This window comes from Cyprinus carpio, chromosome A13 (genome assembly GCF_018340385.1).
Source record: "Cyprinus carpio isolate SPL01 chromosome A13, ASM1834038v1, whole genome shotgun sequence".
NCBI lineage: Eukaryota > Metazoa > Chordata > Actinopteri > Cypriniformes > Cyprinidae > Cyprinus > Cyprinus carpio.
The window spans coordinates 10,535,206-10,554,744 of record NC_056584.1 but is presented as its reverse complement, the minus strand read 5'-3'; the positions used below and the strand labels follow the sequence as shown (position 1 = coordinate 10,554,744).

The following is a 19,539-nucleotide window of genomic DNA, read 5'->3' as shown; positions in this document are numbered from 1 at the left end:
TTGTTTCTGTCTTTGTCATTCATTTCCATGAATATGTGACCACAAAGTAATCACCTTACTCTTTAGAAATATCAAGCATGCCGGCTGTCTCAGAATGCTTCAGTGCATTTGTATGCCTGGCTCGTTGCAGTGTACCGTGTTTGTTTGTACAAACTCTCCAAATCTTATCAAATCAAGATTGATATATGAAAACTCTTCACAGCAAAATGATTGCCTTGTAACGTTATTGAACATTGTACAAATGTTTTTCATGAAATTCTTCCAGCGTTTATAAGGTTCAATTGATCTTGTTTGAGAGAGAATGTGTCTGTGAACACCTAGGGGAAACATTAAGTAGGCTACAAATGGTTTAATTATTTTCACTGCAACTTAAAGAGCAATGTGAAAGCCTGATAAGGTATAGTTGTAGACTTTGTGTCACTAATGCTTTGTCGGTTTGATGCATCTCATGAAATAAATTGAGCTGAATCAATGTTTTCTGATGCTGAATCTCAAGAAATTATCACAAAGGAATGAAAATGGGCATTTAATTCATGAAATGTCAGATAATATTCATTTAAAAACATTTCTGCAGTCATCCAAGAGGTTCATCTGTACTGAATTATTGTTGCTGCTTTTCACATCATTTAACTTTTAGCCGGACAGAACTGGCGTACAAGATTAATACTTTTAGTTTTATCTACACATTTCAGAAATAGATTCAGTATTTTAACTGGCACTGAATATGTCCACATTAGGGCTGAGCAATCTATTTCCATCAGTTCGTCTAAAACATTTTTTAGAAGAGTCTGGAAAGACGGTTTCTGCAAGTTGAGATCAAATTGACCAGCCAAGACCAACAGATATGAAGAAAGCATTTGAGAAAGATGTCAAGCATATAGCATGTTTATCAGTGTTTTGCTTCAAGCTGCAGGGTGCAGCTGCATATTTTCTGGTGCTTCCCAACATTCCCATGATGGTTATATAAGCAAGACAAATGCTGAAGAGTCTGGCTCAGAGGAGAGAAATAAACTATTTTGACAGCATCATAAATTGGTTATACAAAACGATTTGAAATGATTTACATGCTTGTCTCTGTTTTTATTTGGCACGGATAACATTTTCTTGCAACTTTTTCAGAAGCATTTTGCCTTGCAGATGAATAAAACAGTTTTTGATGTTAAACATTTACGTTTACATGCACTTGTGAATCACTTAATAAAGCAGAGGGCTGGAATATTCTGTTAAAGAGGATCCTTGAATGCACCGAGCTCAAATACTGCAAAAGAGGGAGAAGCGAGGAAAAACTGGCCTAGAAAATGGTTGGGTGAAGATGATTTGCTTCTCATTTGGATATATTCAGGATGCATCGAATACTGGAATATAGGAAACAAAGGTTAGGACTGTTTTTTTTTTTTTTACAATATTCTACAGAAAGATGTGAGTGAAAAAATGTTCCACTGCCCAGTCTTCATGAGGTTGACGGCATTGTTGACCTGCTCCAAACTCATTTTGTGGGTTATAAACTCGTCAAGCTTTATTTTGCTGGTCATGTAGTCATCAACCAGTTTTGGAAGAGAGTCCTTGCTTTTAAAACCTTTACATAACCAGAAATGAATGTACTGTATGCACAAGCATGTACTCAAGTTCCTTCTCTGAAAGCCATAGAAAGCATTAACTGACAGCTTGATTACCTCCAAACAAAGATCTTTTCCAGGTTTTCCCAGATATGAGCTGAATTGGCCGGGCAGAAATATCCTTCACATCAGTCCAGCCAACCAAAACACAAACACCCCAACCTTTAACACATGACTCCAGCGCAGTTCTCTGAGGTCAGAGATGCGTTAATTCACACACATACAAATTTCAAGTACTGAAAGCTTTTAAATGAGTCAGTAAATAAATGCACCTTTTACAAATGTGTCAGGCAGGTCTTACCATTACTTCAGTGTTGCCCACACACTCAAGTGAGAAATCCACTCCTCCACTGGTCATTTCTGAAAGTACTTCAGAGATGGGTTTATTATATGCCTTCGGATTCAGAAAATCAGTGGCACCAAAGATCTTTGCCTTCTCAAACTTCTGCTCATTAATATCCACAGCAAAGATATGAGAGGCTCCAGCGTTTTTACATCCCATGACTGCAGCCAGACCTACTGCACCCAGTCCAAACATTGCACACACCGAGCCTGGTATAACCTTCACACAAACACAAATGAGTGAAAAGGCTTTTTGAGCCACAAAAACTATTTGGACATTTTAGTCAACTTAAAAATGCACCAATTTCTTTCCATTGGATGGCACATGCAAACAAACTGATGATTATTTTACAACAAAAAGTTTCAACCAAAAATACAATAACACCAATATTTACAGCAGCTAAAAGTATTGTGTCAGCCATCCTTTGCGTTTAAAGCAGCTTTTGCCCTAGGTGCAATTGTGCATAGTTTTTCAGGTAGCTGTTTCTTCAAAGCAGCTTTGGTTAGATCCCTGAGTAGGTGCACTTGTGCATAGTTTTAATCAGGTAGCTTTATTTCCTACGTAGGATCTCTGTGAGACGTTTCTAATAAGTTTGCCCACCACGTATATATGTATATATATATGTATATATGTATATATATACACACACAAAATAATTGCAAAAAAACAAAGAAAAACAATAATTTTTAAGTGTGATTAAAGTGACCATTGTATTTTATATGTGTGTGTGTGTGTGCGCGCGTGTGTGTGTGTATATACTGTATAAACAAAAAAACACAAAAAGCAAACAAAAAAATTTATATAAAATACACACACACACACACACAAACAAACAAACACAAAAAGTGTGTGAATTGTTTTATATATAGTTTTATATTATAGTTCCATCAAAAACCTTCAAAAACTTCTTTTCGACTGAAGAAAGAAAGATGTAAACATCTTGGATGACATGGGGGTGAGTAAATTATCAGGAAATTTTCATTTGAAAGTAAACAAATCTTTTAACCAAATAGTTTGAACACACTGATTCATTCTATAACACACGGGGGTTTTCAAGTGTCTGGGGGTTAGTGAGTTGATGATAAGCTAATGATTTATTAAATCATTATAATAAATATATAGTTCTAAGATTAAAACAATCAAAATAAAACACTTACTAAAATATTTAATATTTGATGTATTTTGACCATTAACTGACTTCAGAGCACTGTGAATTTTGAAATGTGTTGATAAATAATTGAAATATAAACGTAAAAGTCTAAAGTAAATATTTTAATCTTGTGTTAAAAATGTAAGTTACTCCATATCACCAGACAGCCAGTGTGTTTACCTCATGAACAGTTAAATGTTTCCCACTTTATGCAATAAAAATGAGCAATAACCTTATATTTATTTGTTACCACCTCCATCCTAGTACATCCCTGCCTCTCACTCTATTCTATTCCATTTTATCATCTATAGGACAACTGTTCATACAATTTATTTATATTTCGATTTATTTTTCAATATTTGTCTAATGTCTTCTTTTTTTTTTTTGGTCTGTGTGTTGTTGTCTCTGTGTACTGGAAGCTTATGTCACTAAAACAAATTCCTTGTATGCGCAAGCATACTTGGCAATAAAGCTCTTTCTGATTCTGATTCTGATATCAACTTATTTATTGGTTGTATAAAAGCAATATCATATCAGCACAGCTGAGATAAACATTTAATCTTTAATTTTGTCAAATGTTTTTCTTAAAGTGTCCTTGTGCTTTCTTTCTTTAAAATGAATTGCCCTTGAATTAACATTTTTGTTATAAAAAGCAAAAACATTCATTTAAGTGTGGCTTAAGTGTCCAGATACTTCTAGAGTGCACACAACATCTTTACACACCCCAGCTGTGTTGACAGCAGCTCCATAACCGGTAGAGACGCCACAGCCGAGCAGACACACGCGGTCGAGTGGGGCATCATCATCAATCTTGGCCACAGCAGTCTGGTTGATGACAGTCTATTCAGAGAAGGTACTGGTGCCCATGAACTGCAGAATGGGCCGACCACGACAAGTGAAACGTGTTATAGGATCAGACATAATGTCATGATATTTACTTGACCTGCCAGAGAGAAAAAGATACATTCCCAAAAAAAGCAAGAGGATGAAATATAATGTGAAAAATTGTTCTGTTGTTACGGTCACGCAGGTTTGTTTTTGGACACTTGCAGAACTTGCATTCTCCACACTGAGAGAGGAAGAGTGGAATGGCCTTATCACCTGTTCATCAGAATACATAGACTTATTATTTTATTTGTTTTTATGTAGTGTTTCATTCATGAACAAATCAGTTAGATAAGATAAACAGATTCATGAAAAGATTCAATTCAGATGACATGAGGGTAATCAATTGTTTCATTTTTGAGTGAACTATCCCTTTTAAGAAGAAATAAAGACTTGGACATGCATTTTGAATAGTTTTATTTTGTGACCTGATTTGAAATCAGTGACTCTGGGTCCCACACTCTCCACCACACCAGCACCCTCATGTCCCAGGACAGAGGGAAAACCACACTTATCCTTCCCTTCAAACAGGTGGTAAAGGTCGGTGTGACAAACACCCGTAGCTACAACCTTAAAAACAGGAAAAAAACATGTTAACTAATTTAACCAACAAGCTAACAATTCCAATGTATTTAAGGGGTTTGACAACTTTCATGGGACATTTCCCACCTTAATTTGTATTTCTCCTTCCTGAGGTGGGGCGACCTCTATTTCTTCCATCATCAGGGGCGCAGTGGGCTCCCAGGCAACAGCAGCTCGACATTTAATCACCTTCAGCACACAGAAGAACTTGGTTCAGCATGCTTTATAGATATTTAATGGTTGATTACAGATGTTTATATAACCACTGTGCCTGAGTGCACTCTCCAACGATAGTTGGAGGTTGTCCAGCTCTTTGGCTTAAGCCAATGTAAACATTAAATGTCTGTTTTTAGAGCCACAAATATCTGTTATTTCACAATCAAAGATAAATATTAACCCAATGAAACTGCCAGAGTACACTTTTTGTAGTTGTAGCGTGGTTTAATAGTGGCAGAGTGACCAATAAAAACTATATATATATATATATATATATATATATATATATATATATATATATACAGTATATATTGTAATTAGAAGTGCAGCAAGTCAGTTGTGCATTTCAATAATAAAATATACACAAGCTATCACTGTACATGCATTTGAATCAAGACACCGATCTTGCATATTATTTTCCTTAAGCATACGTTTTTGTATATACTGGAGGACTTAAATTAAACTTAAATAAACTTAAGTTGCTCAGATAGTATCTTATTTTTAAAATGTCTTTGCACTGTAAACTGTTCCCTTATCAATCGATCAATGGAAATTAGCTTAAATGTATAAAGGGACTGGAATCATATTAAAAATGCATTAACTGCTCTGCAGCACAAATGAAAAGAAGCCAAAAGACAAGTTTACGAACCTTCCCTGCAGTGGCCATTTCCCAATGCAGTCGTATTGCTGTGATGAATGCAAAGAGAGGCAGTCTTTGGTGCTTGGTATTATGTGAAGCAATCTCTCTCTCTCATACTGAAGTTAAACTGTAACTTATTATAGGTAAATAAAATATATATTAAGATTATTAAGGATTTCATATTTTAAGCATTTCTATGCATGCCTTCTTCACATTTTACTTTGGGTTAAACATGAAATTCTTTCAAATGTATTGAATATGATGTTCTAAAAATGTTTAACACAATAATATATTGTAACCCCCTGCCAAGGATGCTTTGCCATGATTGATGGCAAAGGCTTCTATGATCTATAAGCTTTTTTCGGAAATGCAACCCAGATGAATTTGATGGAATTCTGAAAAACTGAACTGTGTAGCAACAAATTATTTAAAACAACAATAGTTTTTATTATGATAACCCAGTTTTAAAGTTCAAATACATTGCAGAATGATTTAAAATATAAATTCTTTCAAAATAAATGAATCAAAGTCCTAACAACCCACCACCACCCAAAAGTACAGCATTGTGGCACAGTAAATTAAATGTTGGTGAAATTAAATTATGGCACAGAAGATGCTAATTAACACTGAAAAGAAAAAGAAAAAGAAACATAAAAGCAAAGTCGTGGCATTGCATAATCAAACACGAAACATGAAAATGAAGTGATGTCATCTTGCAAAGATATTCACAGTTACATAAAGAACAGCTTAACCTCGCTCAAAAAGTTAAGAGTATGTTCAATAACATTTTACATGTTATAATTTATAAAGAAAACGCTTAAGTACAATAAAAACAGACCTTTTCATACTTCTGATCCTGAATATGGGTCTTTCAACACATTCTATTGTAGCAAAATTTGCATACTAAATATTTCCCTGTTATGAAATAACCCTTTTGATTTTTTTATACTGATATTGCAACATGAATACATGAAAAGAACAGGCAACACAGGCAGATTACAGTAAAATCAACTAATAAAAATACCAAATATGAATTTACAGTGCATAATATAGGTCTTTTATCATAAAAGGTTTGGTTTGAATAGTTCCTTCCTCTGCTCAGACTACTGGAGCATTTTATTTAATTCATACTTTCAGTGGTGACCCAAAGTTATCCCAGCAGCCCCAAAACATTCACATGCAGTAGTATAAACACATTCAAGTCTGAACACTGACGGATTCCCTGGTTTATTTCCCGAGACATGTTTAGGGGAAAATGAGGAAGGTTGCCCTCTAAGTGCAATTGCGTGGAGAATGCAGGACTGACACCTGGGTGAATAAAAGTAATACATTCAACAACGGCAATGACCGTATAACTGATATGTACCACTGTAATTAGAATCTGGTTATATAAATGCTCTTTGTCCTTTGATAGTCTGCATATCAATATGCACCATTGCGTCAATGCAAATATTGAATGGAAGCATGCTTTTCACAAGTACCTTTCACAGCTAACACACAGTTCACATAGACTGGAGGAATCATCCCAGCACTTAAAGTAAATTCTCAGATCATCTTCATTTACTCACCCTCTTGTACAAACCCACATAATAAGAAGGCAAATGACACAGATCCAAATATACGGACCAGGTAAAACTTTCAAATGACATTCACGTAGTCTCTCCTCTCTTTCACTGGCCCTGGCAAATGAACCTTCATGTGTCTGTCCGGCTTCACATCTGTTATTTCTGGATATAAATGATAATAATGCATAGAGTTCCCACAAGACCGAGGGCTTGGATACCCAGGAACCAGAGTAGCATCCAAAACACCAGCACCACTACGGGCTCCACGATCTTCTCTCCGAAGTAAAGCTGGGTGAAACCAATGCCCCTCAAACACTTATTGAGCTCCCCGAAGAGTGTGCCCATCTTCTCGCAGTCGTCCACCAAAGGAGCCTCTGGCGCAGGTCCTGCTGCTGCTGCATGCGGCGCTGCTACAGAATGACTGTGTGGTCTTTCTCTCCCCCTGAAATCATTCTGAGAGCAAAAAACAGAGTCAGACTAGATTACACAACGCTTTTTAAAGTAATACAAAGCAGAAAGTGGAAATGAGATGACACCACATGACCGTGCGTGAGAGTATAGGGTGTGATTATATGTTTGTATGTGCTTATGCTAATTATAGGCAGGCAGAAAAAACAGGTTGGTATACTTAGGTTTCATTATTTGGCTAAAGTAAGCTAAAATTAGATAGTGAGGCAAAAAGATATCGGAAAAAAGTGAAAGAAATCACTCCAAATGCACTCATGGTACTCTATTATTTAGTTATTATATTTAAATATTAAATAAATAAATATTACACCTAAATGTTTAGTAGAGCTGGATCAGATGTGACCCTCTTAAGTTACCTGCTCGCTGTGTGCGGGTCTGAGAGCAGCCTCATGCTGGCACTGACACCCGCCTGGACCTCGCGTCCCACTCAACACATCACGAGGGAGAACCTCCGAATCATTCACGATCCGATTAGGGCTTGACATTTTTTAAAAAAAAACTAAATGATCACTGCTGACCTGAGACAGGGCCGAAGGGCTGACAACCAGATGGCTGCTGGCGATACTTCCGGTCTTGGCTGCTAACAGAAGGTACATGGTACATCTTGACGTCATGAGTCACATTGCGGTCAAAATAAAAGATTTATCATCCAAAATAGTAGGAATTATTGTAATATGTTTATTATAACCTTCAAAAAAACAGATTGAACTATGTATGTCGATTACGAAGAGTGGATAAATGCAGCTATAAAGAAAATAATTGTATTTCTTTTTACAAGGTTTAATTTTCTAGCCTGTTTCATAGCATTATTATTCATTTGTAAATATGCACTAGAAATATATACAGTTATTGAAGTGCACGGCTGTGTGTCAAAACCTAATGAGCCACCTACGTAAACAATATTTGGGGGCGTCATTTCTCCGAATCGGTTCTTTCGAACAGTTCGTTCCAAAGAACCGGTCAAAAACGATTCAGCTGCCCTTTTATGTCCGTCACATTTCGGTCTGCCATGCTCAAAACGTTCCAGTAAATTCATATAACGTTTCTTATGCCTGTTTATTACTGTTTATGTGTATATTATATTTTTATTCAGTTGACTTTATGGCAGTCCTCTTAAAGAAAACATAAAAATAATTTGCGTTTACATTAAACAGTACTAAAATTATTAAACATCACTTGGCTGAAAATACTTTGACATTTAATAATTTTTTATAAAATCAAAATTCTATATTGTACGTAAATATAAATCTAATTTTAATAGGATTATATTACATTTTTGTAGATACAATCTGTCATTCAATCATATTACATAAAATAAATAAATAAATAAATAAAAGAGTCTGTAATAACACAACATAAAATCGGTAGTTCAGCCGAAAATGAAAATTATGTCATTAATGATTTGATGTGACATCAGAGGGTCCAAAATAATTTAATAAATCACTCACCCTCATGTCGTTCCAAACCCGTAAGACCTCCGTTCATCTTCGGAACACAGTTTAAGATATTTTAGATTTAGTCCGAGAGCCTTCAGTCCCTCCATTGAAAATGTATGTACGGTATACTGTCCACAACCGGAAAGGTAATAAAAACATCATCAAAGCAGTCCATGTGACATCAGAGGGTCCGTTAGAATTTATTAAAGCATTTTGCTCCAAAAATAACAAAAATTATGACTTTATTCAGCATTGTCTTCTCTTCCGGGTCTGTTGTGAGCGCGACTGCTGTGACAGTTGACGTACGACGAAGAGAAGACAATGCTGAATAAAGTCGTAATTTTTGTTATTTTTGGAGCAAAATGTATTTTCGATGCTTTAATAAATTCTAACTGACCCACTGATGTCACATGGACTACTTTGATGATGTTTTTATTACCTTTCTGACGTGGACAGTATACCGTACATACATTTTCAATGGAGGGTCAGAAAGCTCTCGGACTAAATCTAAAATATCTTAAACTGTGTTCCGAAGATGAACGGAGGTCTCACGGGTTTGGAACGACATGAGGGTGAGTCATTAATGACATAATTTTCATTTTTGGCTGAACTAACCCTTTAAGATCCGATTCAAAAGAATGATTCATGCATCGTCCGCGTCTGAATCGTGTTCGAATCATCTCTGGGAGGCGTCTCGTTCTGACTCGCACTCAGCGCGGTTTCAGCCAATCAGAGCGAAGCACTGAAGTCACTCACTCTCGCGTAAAATGGCGACGGCTGAGCCGGTGAGTCAATAAACTTCTCAAAGATTATTTCACACTTCCCTGCCGTTCAGATCTACGCTACAGAACCACCTACCCTTACCAATACGTCTACACTTCGTTTTATGTGAAAGCTACGTTCAAATGTAGTCCTGTGTAAACTTTTAAAACGTTTTTCGTCATGTTTGAATGGGTCTCTCAACAACTTCGGCTGAAAGTTGACAAGGCTCGTTCAAGTCGCGCAGGGCACTTAATCACTTTTCCAGATGTCTGTTCGTCACCACTACCCTATATGCATTTAATCACACTTTTTTTTTAAATCTTGATAATTGTCTGTCGGGAACAAAGCGTGCCCGTCACAGCACAGCTGTCAAAAACTACGAGGAAAGTGAAGTGAATTGTAGCGGAACGACAACATGCTGGATCAATTCATTAAAGCTGTGCCAAACCATACTTTATCCACAGCGGTTACAATCTGCGATTCCAGATTGACACGTTAAATACATTTTAAGCTTATACATTTGTATCTACATTTTCTAAACCGCTCATAATAATGAATGAATAAACACTCGGAGCTCTCACACAGAGTCCATGCTTGGTTCAAGTTAAGCGAAACAAACAGCGACTGCAGTCTTCAGACTAACATCTGATAAAAATACAACCACGTTTAACTACCAGGTACTGCACTGGTCCCAGCTGCTGAATTAGTTCTGTTCTGGATGCTGGTATTCATTTAAATAAACGAGGACAATAAAGGGACATTACAGCCTACAGTCTCTCTCTTCTGTCTTTATACTGGCTGCTGTGATGTCTTAGGATTAAACTAATTCTTTTAAAGGTTCCTGTGCAGGAATCAAACTCAGTTTCTTGTAAGAGTGAAGAGGAGAACTCAGAAGAGACGAATCAGGAGATCGTTGGCCCTGAGAGCTACATCAAACACCCCTTACAGAACAGGTCGAGTGAATAAACGCACCTTGATTTAAGAGATAAATGCACTTGTTTTCAAATAATGTGCTGGCTTCTTAATGTAGTTGTTTCTGTTTTTTCATTGAAGTGGTGTTTATGGTTCTTCAAAAATGACAAGAGCAAAACATGGCAGGCTAATCTCAGACTGATCTCCAAATTTGACACAGTAGAGGATTTCTGGGCGTAAGACTGATTTTCTTTTTCCGAGAGCTATGCATATATTACATCACTGCCCCAATTGATTTCATGAACCTCTTCTTTCTAGGCTTTATAACCACATTCAGCTCTCCAGTAACTTGATGTCAGGATGTGACTACTCACTTTTCAAGGTAGGCTCCCATCATAACTGCGGTCTCAAAAATTAGAGTTGTCATTGTTAAAGCTCTGTGAAGTTTCACCCAATAAACACACATTACTGTGACTTTAAGAACTAATTGGTCCTTTGCAAAGCTGCACCAAAGCATTACTGACCAATCACACTGTAGCATCTGGTGCAGTTTGCTATATTATCAGATAAGCTGTTGCTCTTTTCTAATGCAAGTCAGACTAATTTTAGAGAAAAAGTCTCAAAATGCTGTATGCATGTCTCTTTTACAAATCGTACATTTATACTGGCAGCTGCTTTTATTCAGAGGGACTTGCATTGCATTCAAGGTACATATTTAATCAGTTCTTTCACTAGGATTCGAACCCATGAACTTGGCTATGCTAGTGGCATGCTTTACTGTTTGAGCTACAGGACCATTCATAACCATTCATTATCATTATAACCCACATAATATTACCTTTTTTCTTACTTCATTGTTCTATTTGTGGGATGTAATAAAAGAGCACAGAGTGCTGTGAAGGATCAGTTGCCAAAATTGTAGTGTTTGTAAAACGTTACGTGTATTTCTGTTTCTTTTTCGTTAGTCTATTTTTGCTTGTTTACTGTTGCCTGCTGCTTTTTAGAGGCAGTGTACGAGATCCTCCAGATTACTGTGGACTTTGCTTTGTGCTTGGGTTGCAGGATGGTATTGAGCCTATGTGGGAGGATGAGAGGAATAAAAGAGGAGGCCGCTGGCTCATGACTCTCAACAAGCAGCAGAGGAAGTATGACCTGGACCGCTTTTGGTTGGAAACTGTAAGAGTTCTGAGTTAGTCACTGAACGCCCCCTCAACATACACGCAAGTAATTCATGTGCTCCTGCAGCCCTGACTCTCTTAACATTCACCTGTGTCACACCTACAGCTGCTGTGCCTCATCGGAGAGGCCTTCGACGACTACAGCGATGATGTGTGCGGGGCTGTAGTCAACGTCCGAACTAAAGGAGACAAAATCGCCGTCTGGACAACTGACTACGAGAACAGAGAGGCTATAACGCACATAGGGTGAGACTTTCGTGCATTCATGCTACAAATAAACGATAAGATACTCAGCCTGGTACAATGTGTGATTGTGTTTGTTTGGCAGGAGGGTGTACAAGGAACGATTAGGCATCCCTATGAATATGACCATTGGCTACCAGTCTCATGCTGACACGGCCACTAAGAGTGGCTCCACCACTAAGAACAAGTTTGTGGTCTGAATATCTTCAAGGGCCTGAATCTTCTCTCTCTCTCTCTCTTTCTCTCACTCTCTCTCTCTATTCTGTCTATTTCTCTGCCTCTTAAAACCAAAGCAACCAAAAACCAGACTGGACTGAACTGCCATGAAACCCCCTGCAAGTACACTTTTCCCAAAAGCCCTTCACAAACACACTCCTGGACGTCAACTTGCACAACCAATGAGGTTTGCAGCACAGACGAAATTTGAAAATAGCAGTACCTCTGCTGCTTGTTACATTCACACACGTTTTATAAGTATTACTTCTGTATCATGCTACACTACACACATTCATGCTTTAACTCACTAAACATTCACACATCACTACACAGTTTCCTGAGAAAAAAAGATGCGCATAATGAAGCCACATTCATTGTTTACCCCTGGCAAGTCTTGTTCACAGTTTGTAAAGTATTTAATATAGATTTTTTTTTGTTTTTGTTTTTGGAAGAAATTGTCCATTTATTTAATGGCAGAGGAAAGGAAATGTCTGTGTTCTTTTATCCAGCAGCTTTGCTGCTTCAGTGCCTAATGAACATAAGCATTTTAATTTATTCTGATTAATCGTCAACATTTCATTGAGATGGTATTTGGCCATTGAGTGCATGTAATCAAGCTAATCTACATAGAGCTGCCTTGCGTCTTAAAGCATTAACTTGATTAAATTTGGGGGTTTGCAATTCAAGATAAGTGTTTTATATTGTGAATTTTTGATGCATCTTAAGTTTACATTCCTTGTTAGAATAGTAAACTGTGGTTTTTTTTTCAGTGCTGTAATAGATGAATGTGCTTGTCTGGATGTCATTGGCTTGAGTTGGCTCTTCAATAAGGTAGCAGCATTATCAAATAGGCCCTGAAAATAAAATAGATTCATGTTGATTCAGTTTATTTCACTGAAAAGGGGGAAAGGCGTTTCGGTATTCATCAGCATAGTGTTGCAGGATGTTAAATGGATAATTAATTATTCAGAACATATAATCTCACCATGGTAGATCAAAGAGGTGGCCTAAATATCTTGACTGTGGAGATGAAGAACAAACAAAGCATATTATTAATAAAGATAATGTATCTGCATTTTTCAGGTGGAATCAGTAGTTTTTCCACAATTTTCTGCAATTTGTGACACTTGACATACTTTCAAAAACATTTTTAGACCCTTAGCTATGCAACCTATTTCTGTTTTTTTTTTTTCTGAACTTTACACATTTTAAGAAATATAAGATTCAGATTTGAAAACTCATTCAATAAGCGAGTCAACACTGAGTTTGTTTTTTAGAGACATAAAGCTCCTTGTTTGCAGTGTTTCTGGAGGTTTGCAGTACACTATTCCACACCCATCACTATTCATTCTAGTGTCAGAGCAAAACTTGATTGTGCTAACACAGCCACATTATTTTCTGAATCCAATATCAGTGTCTATGTAACTGAATTCATAGAGCTCAGAATAAGTTAAAGGGATCATGCAGTAGACTTCAAACAGTGCTGTACTATTTTGCACCAGAATGTCACCTGATACTGGCTGCTAGAGCAAGGACGAAGGGTTACTGCATGCACAGAAAGAAAATAAATAATGATCTATTAGAGAGGACTTTGTTCAGAATCAAACCGGTCTTCAAAACTGAGATTTTCTATTTATCTCAAGGACAGGTGATCAATACCTTTTTGTAGTTCTGTGCTTTTTATTTAAATGTTTTTGTAGCAAGTCTCTTATGCTCACCCAGGCTACATTTATTTGATCAAAAATACAGTAAAACTGGAAATATTATTATCATTTAAAGTAACTATTATATGTTAATATATTTAAATGCAATTTTATTATAAGAAACATCTCTTATTATCAATGTTGGAAAAAAAAAATTTTCTATGATATTTTTTCAGGATTCATTGACAAATATGTTGAAAAGTTCAAAAGAATAGGATTTATTTGAAATAGAAATCTTTAAATAACATTATAAATGTCTTCACTGTCAGTGTTGATCTTGCTAAATAAAAGTATTGATTTAAAAAAAATAATTTACTGACCCCAAAATTTTGAAAACCCCAATTTTACTATAACATTAGTAATTTTTAATGCTATTTTTTATTCCTTCTAACAAGGACAACCTTGCCAGCAAGTGTTACTGATGTCTTAATTAGCAAATATTTAAGCTCAACTCTGTCTTGAGCATAAACACAATTTAAACATACTGCAAAAACATTATCTTTTCAATTGATGGTTCACTAATCTGTCTTAATCTAGATTTTGTTTTTGTTTTTTAGTCGTTGTAGCATGTTTATAATTGTGGTGCATTTTTAAGCTTTAGTGTGTGCATAATGTGTGCATTTATTGTCTTCACTTTTAATTTACTGATTTATTTGATAACACTATAAGGTCTCATTTGTAAGTAAGTAATGCAGTTAATGCATTATAGCTAACATGTAAGACATACATACAACATGTATTAAAGGGTTACTCCACCCCAAAATGAAAATTTTGTCATTAATCACTTACCTCCATGTCGTTCAAAACCCGTAAAAGCTTAATTCGTCTTCAGAACACAATTTAAGATATTTTGGATGAAAACCGGGAGACCTGTGACTCTCCCATAGACTGCCAAGTAAACAGCAGTGTCAAGGTCCATAAAAGGTATGAAAGTCGTGGTCAGAATACTCCATCTGCCATCAGACATGCAATCTGGGTTATATGAAGCAACGGGAACACTTTTTGTAAGCAAAGAAAAAAAAGAAAACTTTATTCAACAATTAATTTGTCAGCGGTCTCCTCTGTGTCTCTCCATATCACTGTGGCGTGGATGATACAGAAGAGCATACACAGCATACAGTGATATGGAGAGACACAGAGGAGAATTTGATCAATAAATGGACAGATGCTTTAATAGTTAAACAAACAGTGTGGGAGGGACCTAGACAATCAAATTTGACAACTACAAATCTCATTTAGCCATAAAAGAGTATTCCGGATTATTTAATGGCAGATGCAAGGTCACTAATAATGGCAAAAAAAAGAGATGCAAGCAAATGTCAATAGTCTTTAATATCATTTTGATGTCCTCTGGTTGTTTATGTGGTACTGGACATCAGGATAATGAGATGTCATCCTCACTTCACACCTCTAGAATCCCCAATAAAAAACCCTAGAATCACTAATAATAAACCCTCAAAAAACTCTAATTAACCCTCACAAAACTCTAATGAGGGGCACGCAGTCAGGCAGATGGAGATACGCACAATGGAGGGCTGAAATCTTAATTTAGATGCGCATATAGTGTGAATATTTGTTTATGTTCATAGATACATAATCTGAGATGAGAGCAATGTTCCCTCTAAGCTGCGCGCGCGCGCGCGGCCGCGCACATCTCTTACAGGCCGCGCAGAAGAAATAATGTGCGCGCACACGCATAAATGAGTTGGGAAAGCTATTTGCGAAAGCGACAGAATTGCAATGCTCGGGTAAATCGCTATAATGATATCACGTTAAGAGTGCCTGTGCGGTTTACAGTTTCATAGAAAGGGAATGTGTGCGCCAAATGAGTCGCTGTTGAAACCGAATATTTTAATGTTGCGTAGCACGAAATAGAACTCGAGAGCATATGACATGTGAAATAAAACGTCATCATGTATTAAAGAGAGTGCTGGAAACAGCGGATGATGGGCACAGAACGGTAACAAAACTCAGAAATTTACAGTGGTAGTGTGCAAACTGTACATCATAGGGATGTTTAGATAGCTATAGAAGAACGTTAACGTTTTTTTTTTTTTTTTTTTAATTTAACTTACAGATCTCAGTTTAAAATGCTTCAGTTTCTATTCTATTCTATTCTATTTATTCTATTCTATTCTGTTTAGATATTATATTATGTTAGGCCTATATTATTAACTAATAAATAATGGGTTTTTTTAATGGAGTGAAGGGTATTTATTTTACAGAAGAAAAACAGTAATATTGTGAAACTTATTGCAATTTCTAATATTTGGAAATATACTTTAAAATATCATTTATTCCCGAGGAGCAAAGCTGAATTTTCAGCATCATTACTACAGCCTTCATCATATTATCCTTCAGAAAATCATTCTAATCTGCTAATTTATTATCAGTGATGAATCTGTTTGTGCTGCTTAATATTTTTACTTTTTTTTTTTTTGACCTTTTTTCTTTATTCTTAGATTAATACCAAAGTAAAAAGTACAGCATTTATTCAAAATAGAAATCTTTTCTAAAAAATGTCTTTATCACTTTTTATCCATTTAACACATTCTTGCTGAGGTATTAATTTCTTTAAAAACAGAAAAGAAAAAAATTGCCACTTTTAGGTGTATATTGTAACACAAAATGTCTATTTTGAATAAACAACTGTACTTTTTAACATGCTTTATACTCCCGAAAAAATACCTACAAGTCCCAAAAAAATATTAGAGAGCATGTTTCCAACATTGATTATAAATCAGCATATTAGAATGTTGCAAACATCATGTGACACCGAAGACTGGAGAAAATGATGCTGATGTGGCTTCATAGGTAAATTATTATTTTAAAGTATATTAAAATAGAAAACTTTTATATTTAAATTGCAACATAATATATTCACCAATATTTTTGTGAAATAATATTCAATATTTTTATCAAATAGATACAGCATTGATGAGCATAAGAAACTTTTTAAAAACAATTATTGATCCCAAACTTTTGAATGGCAGTGTATTATACTGTTATATATTATATATTTTCATGAAATATTATATATATATAGGAGTATATATATATATATATATATATATAATATATAATTATAATATATAATACAGTTTTCCTCAGTAATCTAAAATGTATCATTTAGCAGTGACATAAAGTAAGTTACACACTTTTTTTTGTACGCGCTGTACATGTCTGGTATAAAGAATGTTTTTGCACAGGTGGCCGAGTCCGCCCATTAGATAAAAGTTTTGCTCAGCAAGAGACCTCTGAACTGAGATGAAAAGATGAGAGTGTGATCTTTGAAAATGGAGGACTCATTGAAAGGACAAGCTAATAACAGTCAGACCTCTGAACTGAGATGAGACTAGATTGAGGGTATTATACAACCTCTCTAATACCAAGGCATATCTTTGGCATTATACCCCATCTGACCTCTGAATACCATAGTATTAATGGTTCTTCACTAGGCAGGATGCTCTTAGGCTAAGTCATGTCTTATTACTTTACATGCTTGTACTTGCCTCTAGCCACCAGAGAGCATGAAAGCTTTGTTGCAACAATCCTGGCATGTGGCTTGGTGTTTTTGCCAAAACTTTTTCATTATTGCAACAGTGGATGGCAGTGATATAAGTATGTGTTGCGAGATAATATACAGTATATTATCAACATAACAATCTGGCTTTCAGATTTTTACCAAGTAGGCCTACTGTATGTTCTCCTTAATATATTATTATTTTCAACGAACATGAAGATTTTAGGTGAAATATAGGCAAAAGTGTATATATTTGGTATTGTAACTATAGCACTTTTATTAGCTTTACTGCACTTTACTAGCACATTTTAAATGGCCCTATGTCAAATAATATGAACTCATAAAAGATGCAAGCAAAATAATTATTCATACATTTGAAAATAGTTTTGGATGGATTTTTGCATGCCAGTGTGTATTTATATATAATTGTATATTTATATTTTATAGACTGTACATAAATTCCCTCTGAATCTCTCTCTCTCTCTCTCTCTCTGTGTGTGTGTGTGTGTGTGTGTGTGTGTGTGTGTGTGTGTGTGTGTGCGTGCACAAGTATATAAACACTACAGTTCAAAAGTTGGGAATCAGTAAGATGTTTCAGTGTCACTAAAGCTGAATTTATTTGATCAAAATTACAAAAAACTACTGCTTTTAAATGTTATTACAATAAAAGAACAGTTTATATTTTAATATGTGAGGGCAAAGCTGAATTTTCAGAAGTCATTACACCAGTCTTTAGTGTCACGTGATCATTAATGTACTGATTTGCTGCTTAAGAAACATTTCTTATTATTATCAGTGTTAAAAACAGTTGTGCTGCTTAATATGTTTGAACAAAGTTCAGGAGATTTTGATGAATAGAAAGTTCAAGAAAACAGCATTCAGAAAACTGACAATTTTGATAAATTTAATTTATAATTGCTTGATAAAACCAATAATTTCTTTCATAAAAACAACTGTGTGTGTATAATATTTATATATTTTATACACACACACATACACAATACTGCTCAAAAGTTTGGAATCAGCACATTTTTTGGTATATAAGGTTTAGATTATACAATGCTTAGATTTAGTGGAATCCTCATTTACATGCTTCAATAATTGTCACTTATGCACAATATGCACTTTTCTGTGCAGCATTTTCATCTGTCAATAACCTAAATGTGAAAGTAATATACCTGAAGAGTATTTGGGAGGGAAGATTGTGAGATGCATCTATGAATATTATAATTAATGTCCACAAGATGGAGACTCAACCTTCACTTTGTCTCTGCCAATTAGTCACCCCCTCACTGACTTAAGATCTCAGGCCTGTATGTTTATAGACTGAGATCACTACCACGGAGCTCACATGACTTCTCTGTTTGTTTGAGGAATCGTATGCTTCAGTTCGATATACTTGTCTGATAAAATTTAATCCCACATTTGCTTGCAGTAAAATAAATTTTAAAATGTTATGCATAAATGTATTTTTTATTATTACTGCTCCGGATGTGTGTTCACAGTGTGTGTGTTTGTTCACTACTCACTGCTGTGTGTGTGTGCACTTGGATGGGTGAAATACAGAGCCCAAATTTTTAGTATTGATCACCATACTTGTCCACACGTCATGTCTTTTCCTTTCATTTTAACACAATACTCCCTGAAGTCAGTATGCCATGTTCAGGTATAAATGCTGTCCTTATTTATAAATGCTACATAAATCACAGTCCGGGTCTCATGGAAGGGTGATTCATGTACAGATTTGTATCTATTTGCCTTGTTCTTTAGGTTTATATTTGTACTGCCCAATAATTATTCCATTTTCTAAAATGTCTCGCTCAATATCCGAGCACAGCATGACCCCTAACTGCTTTCCTGGCCGTTATTAGACTGCTGATAGATGAGTTTCTATTTCTTTTATGAGGCAAGGGGTGAGAAACCGAATTGTCCGCATCTGGGAAACGGCACTCTGTCACACACACTGTTAAGTGCGTTTCAGTGGATAGGATTGCTCGTGGCAGGAGTCCCTCGAGGACTCATTTTGATGTGCTCTGATGGTTTCCCATAGCAACCGACTGGCCAGTGAACAGCTACATATGAAGTGTGTGTGAGAGTTGAG

The 19,539-nt window shown here is 35.7% G+C and overlaps 3 protein-coding genes across 3 annotated transcripts; 1 reads left to right on the top strand and 2 right to left on the bottom strand.

Moving 5' to 3' along the window:
• Window positions 1–510: 510 nt before the first annotated feature.
• On the bottom strand, window positions 511–5,562 carry LOC109086472 (alcohol dehydrogenase 1-like). Its single transcript, XM_042768745.1, is given in 9 exon segments — window positions 511–1,355; window positions 1,438–1,576; window positions 1,674–1,806; window positions 1,918–2,178; window positions 3,833–4,061; window positions 4,132–4,210; window positions 4,423–4,564; window positions 4,664–4,765; window positions 5,442–5,562. Coding segments are annotated over 9 exon segments (1,134 nt in total). The 5' UTR covers window positions 5,460–5,562; the 3' UTR covers window positions 511–1,324.
• Window positions 5,563–5,855: 293 nt separating this feature from the next.
• LOC109079157 (uncharacterized protein FAM241A-like) lies at window positions 5,856–8,063 on the bottom strand. Its single transcript, XM_019094322.2, has 2 exons — window positions 7,822–8,063; window positions 5,856–7,450 (listed from the first exon to the last, which is right to left on the bottom strand). The coding sequence occupies exons 1-2, from the start codon at window positions 7,948–7,950 to the stop codon at window positions 7,154–7,156; spliced, it is 426 nt and encodes a 141-aa protein (XP_018949867.1). The 5' UTR covers window positions 7,951–8,063; the 3' UTR covers window positions 5,856–7,153.
• A 1,505-nt stretch (window positions 8,064–9,568) lies between these two features.
• Window positions 9,569–13,301, top strand: LOC109079155 (eukaryotic translation initiation factor 4E-1A-like). The gene is made up of 7 exons (XM_042768746.1): window positions 9,569–9,686; window positions 10,513–10,621; window positions 10,694–10,811; window positions 10,894–10,957; window positions 11,638–11,751; window positions 11,860–11,999; window positions 12,082–13,301. Exons 1-7 carry the CDS (start codon window positions 9,669–9,671, stop codon window positions 12,194–12,196), a joined length of 678 nt encoding a protein of 225 aa, XP_042624680.1. The 5' UTR covers window positions 9,569–9,668; the 3' UTR covers window positions 12,197–13,301.
• Window positions 13,302–19,539: the final 6,238 nt, after the last annotated feature.

Excerpts from the sequence above, each read along its gene's own strand:
- LOC109079155 (XM_042768746.1), top strand. Across the intron at positions 10,958-11,637 it reads GTGACTACTCACTTTTCAAG|GATGGTATTGAGCCTATGTG; the intron begins GTAGGCTCCCAT and ends CTTGGGTTGCAG. Across the intron at positions 11,752-11,859 it reads ACCGCTTTTGGTTGGAAACT|CTGCTGTGCCTCATCGGAGA; the intron begins GTAAGAGTTCTG and ends TCACACCTACAG.
- LOC109079157 (XM_019094322.2), bottom strand. The coding sequence starts at position 7,950 with ATGTCAAGCCCTAATCGGATCGTGAATGATTCGGAGGTTCTCCCTCGT. Across the intron at positions 7,451-7,821 it reads GACCCGCACACAGCGAGCAG|AATGATTTCAGGGGGAGAGA; the intron begins GTAACTTAAGAG and ends TTTTGCTCTCAG.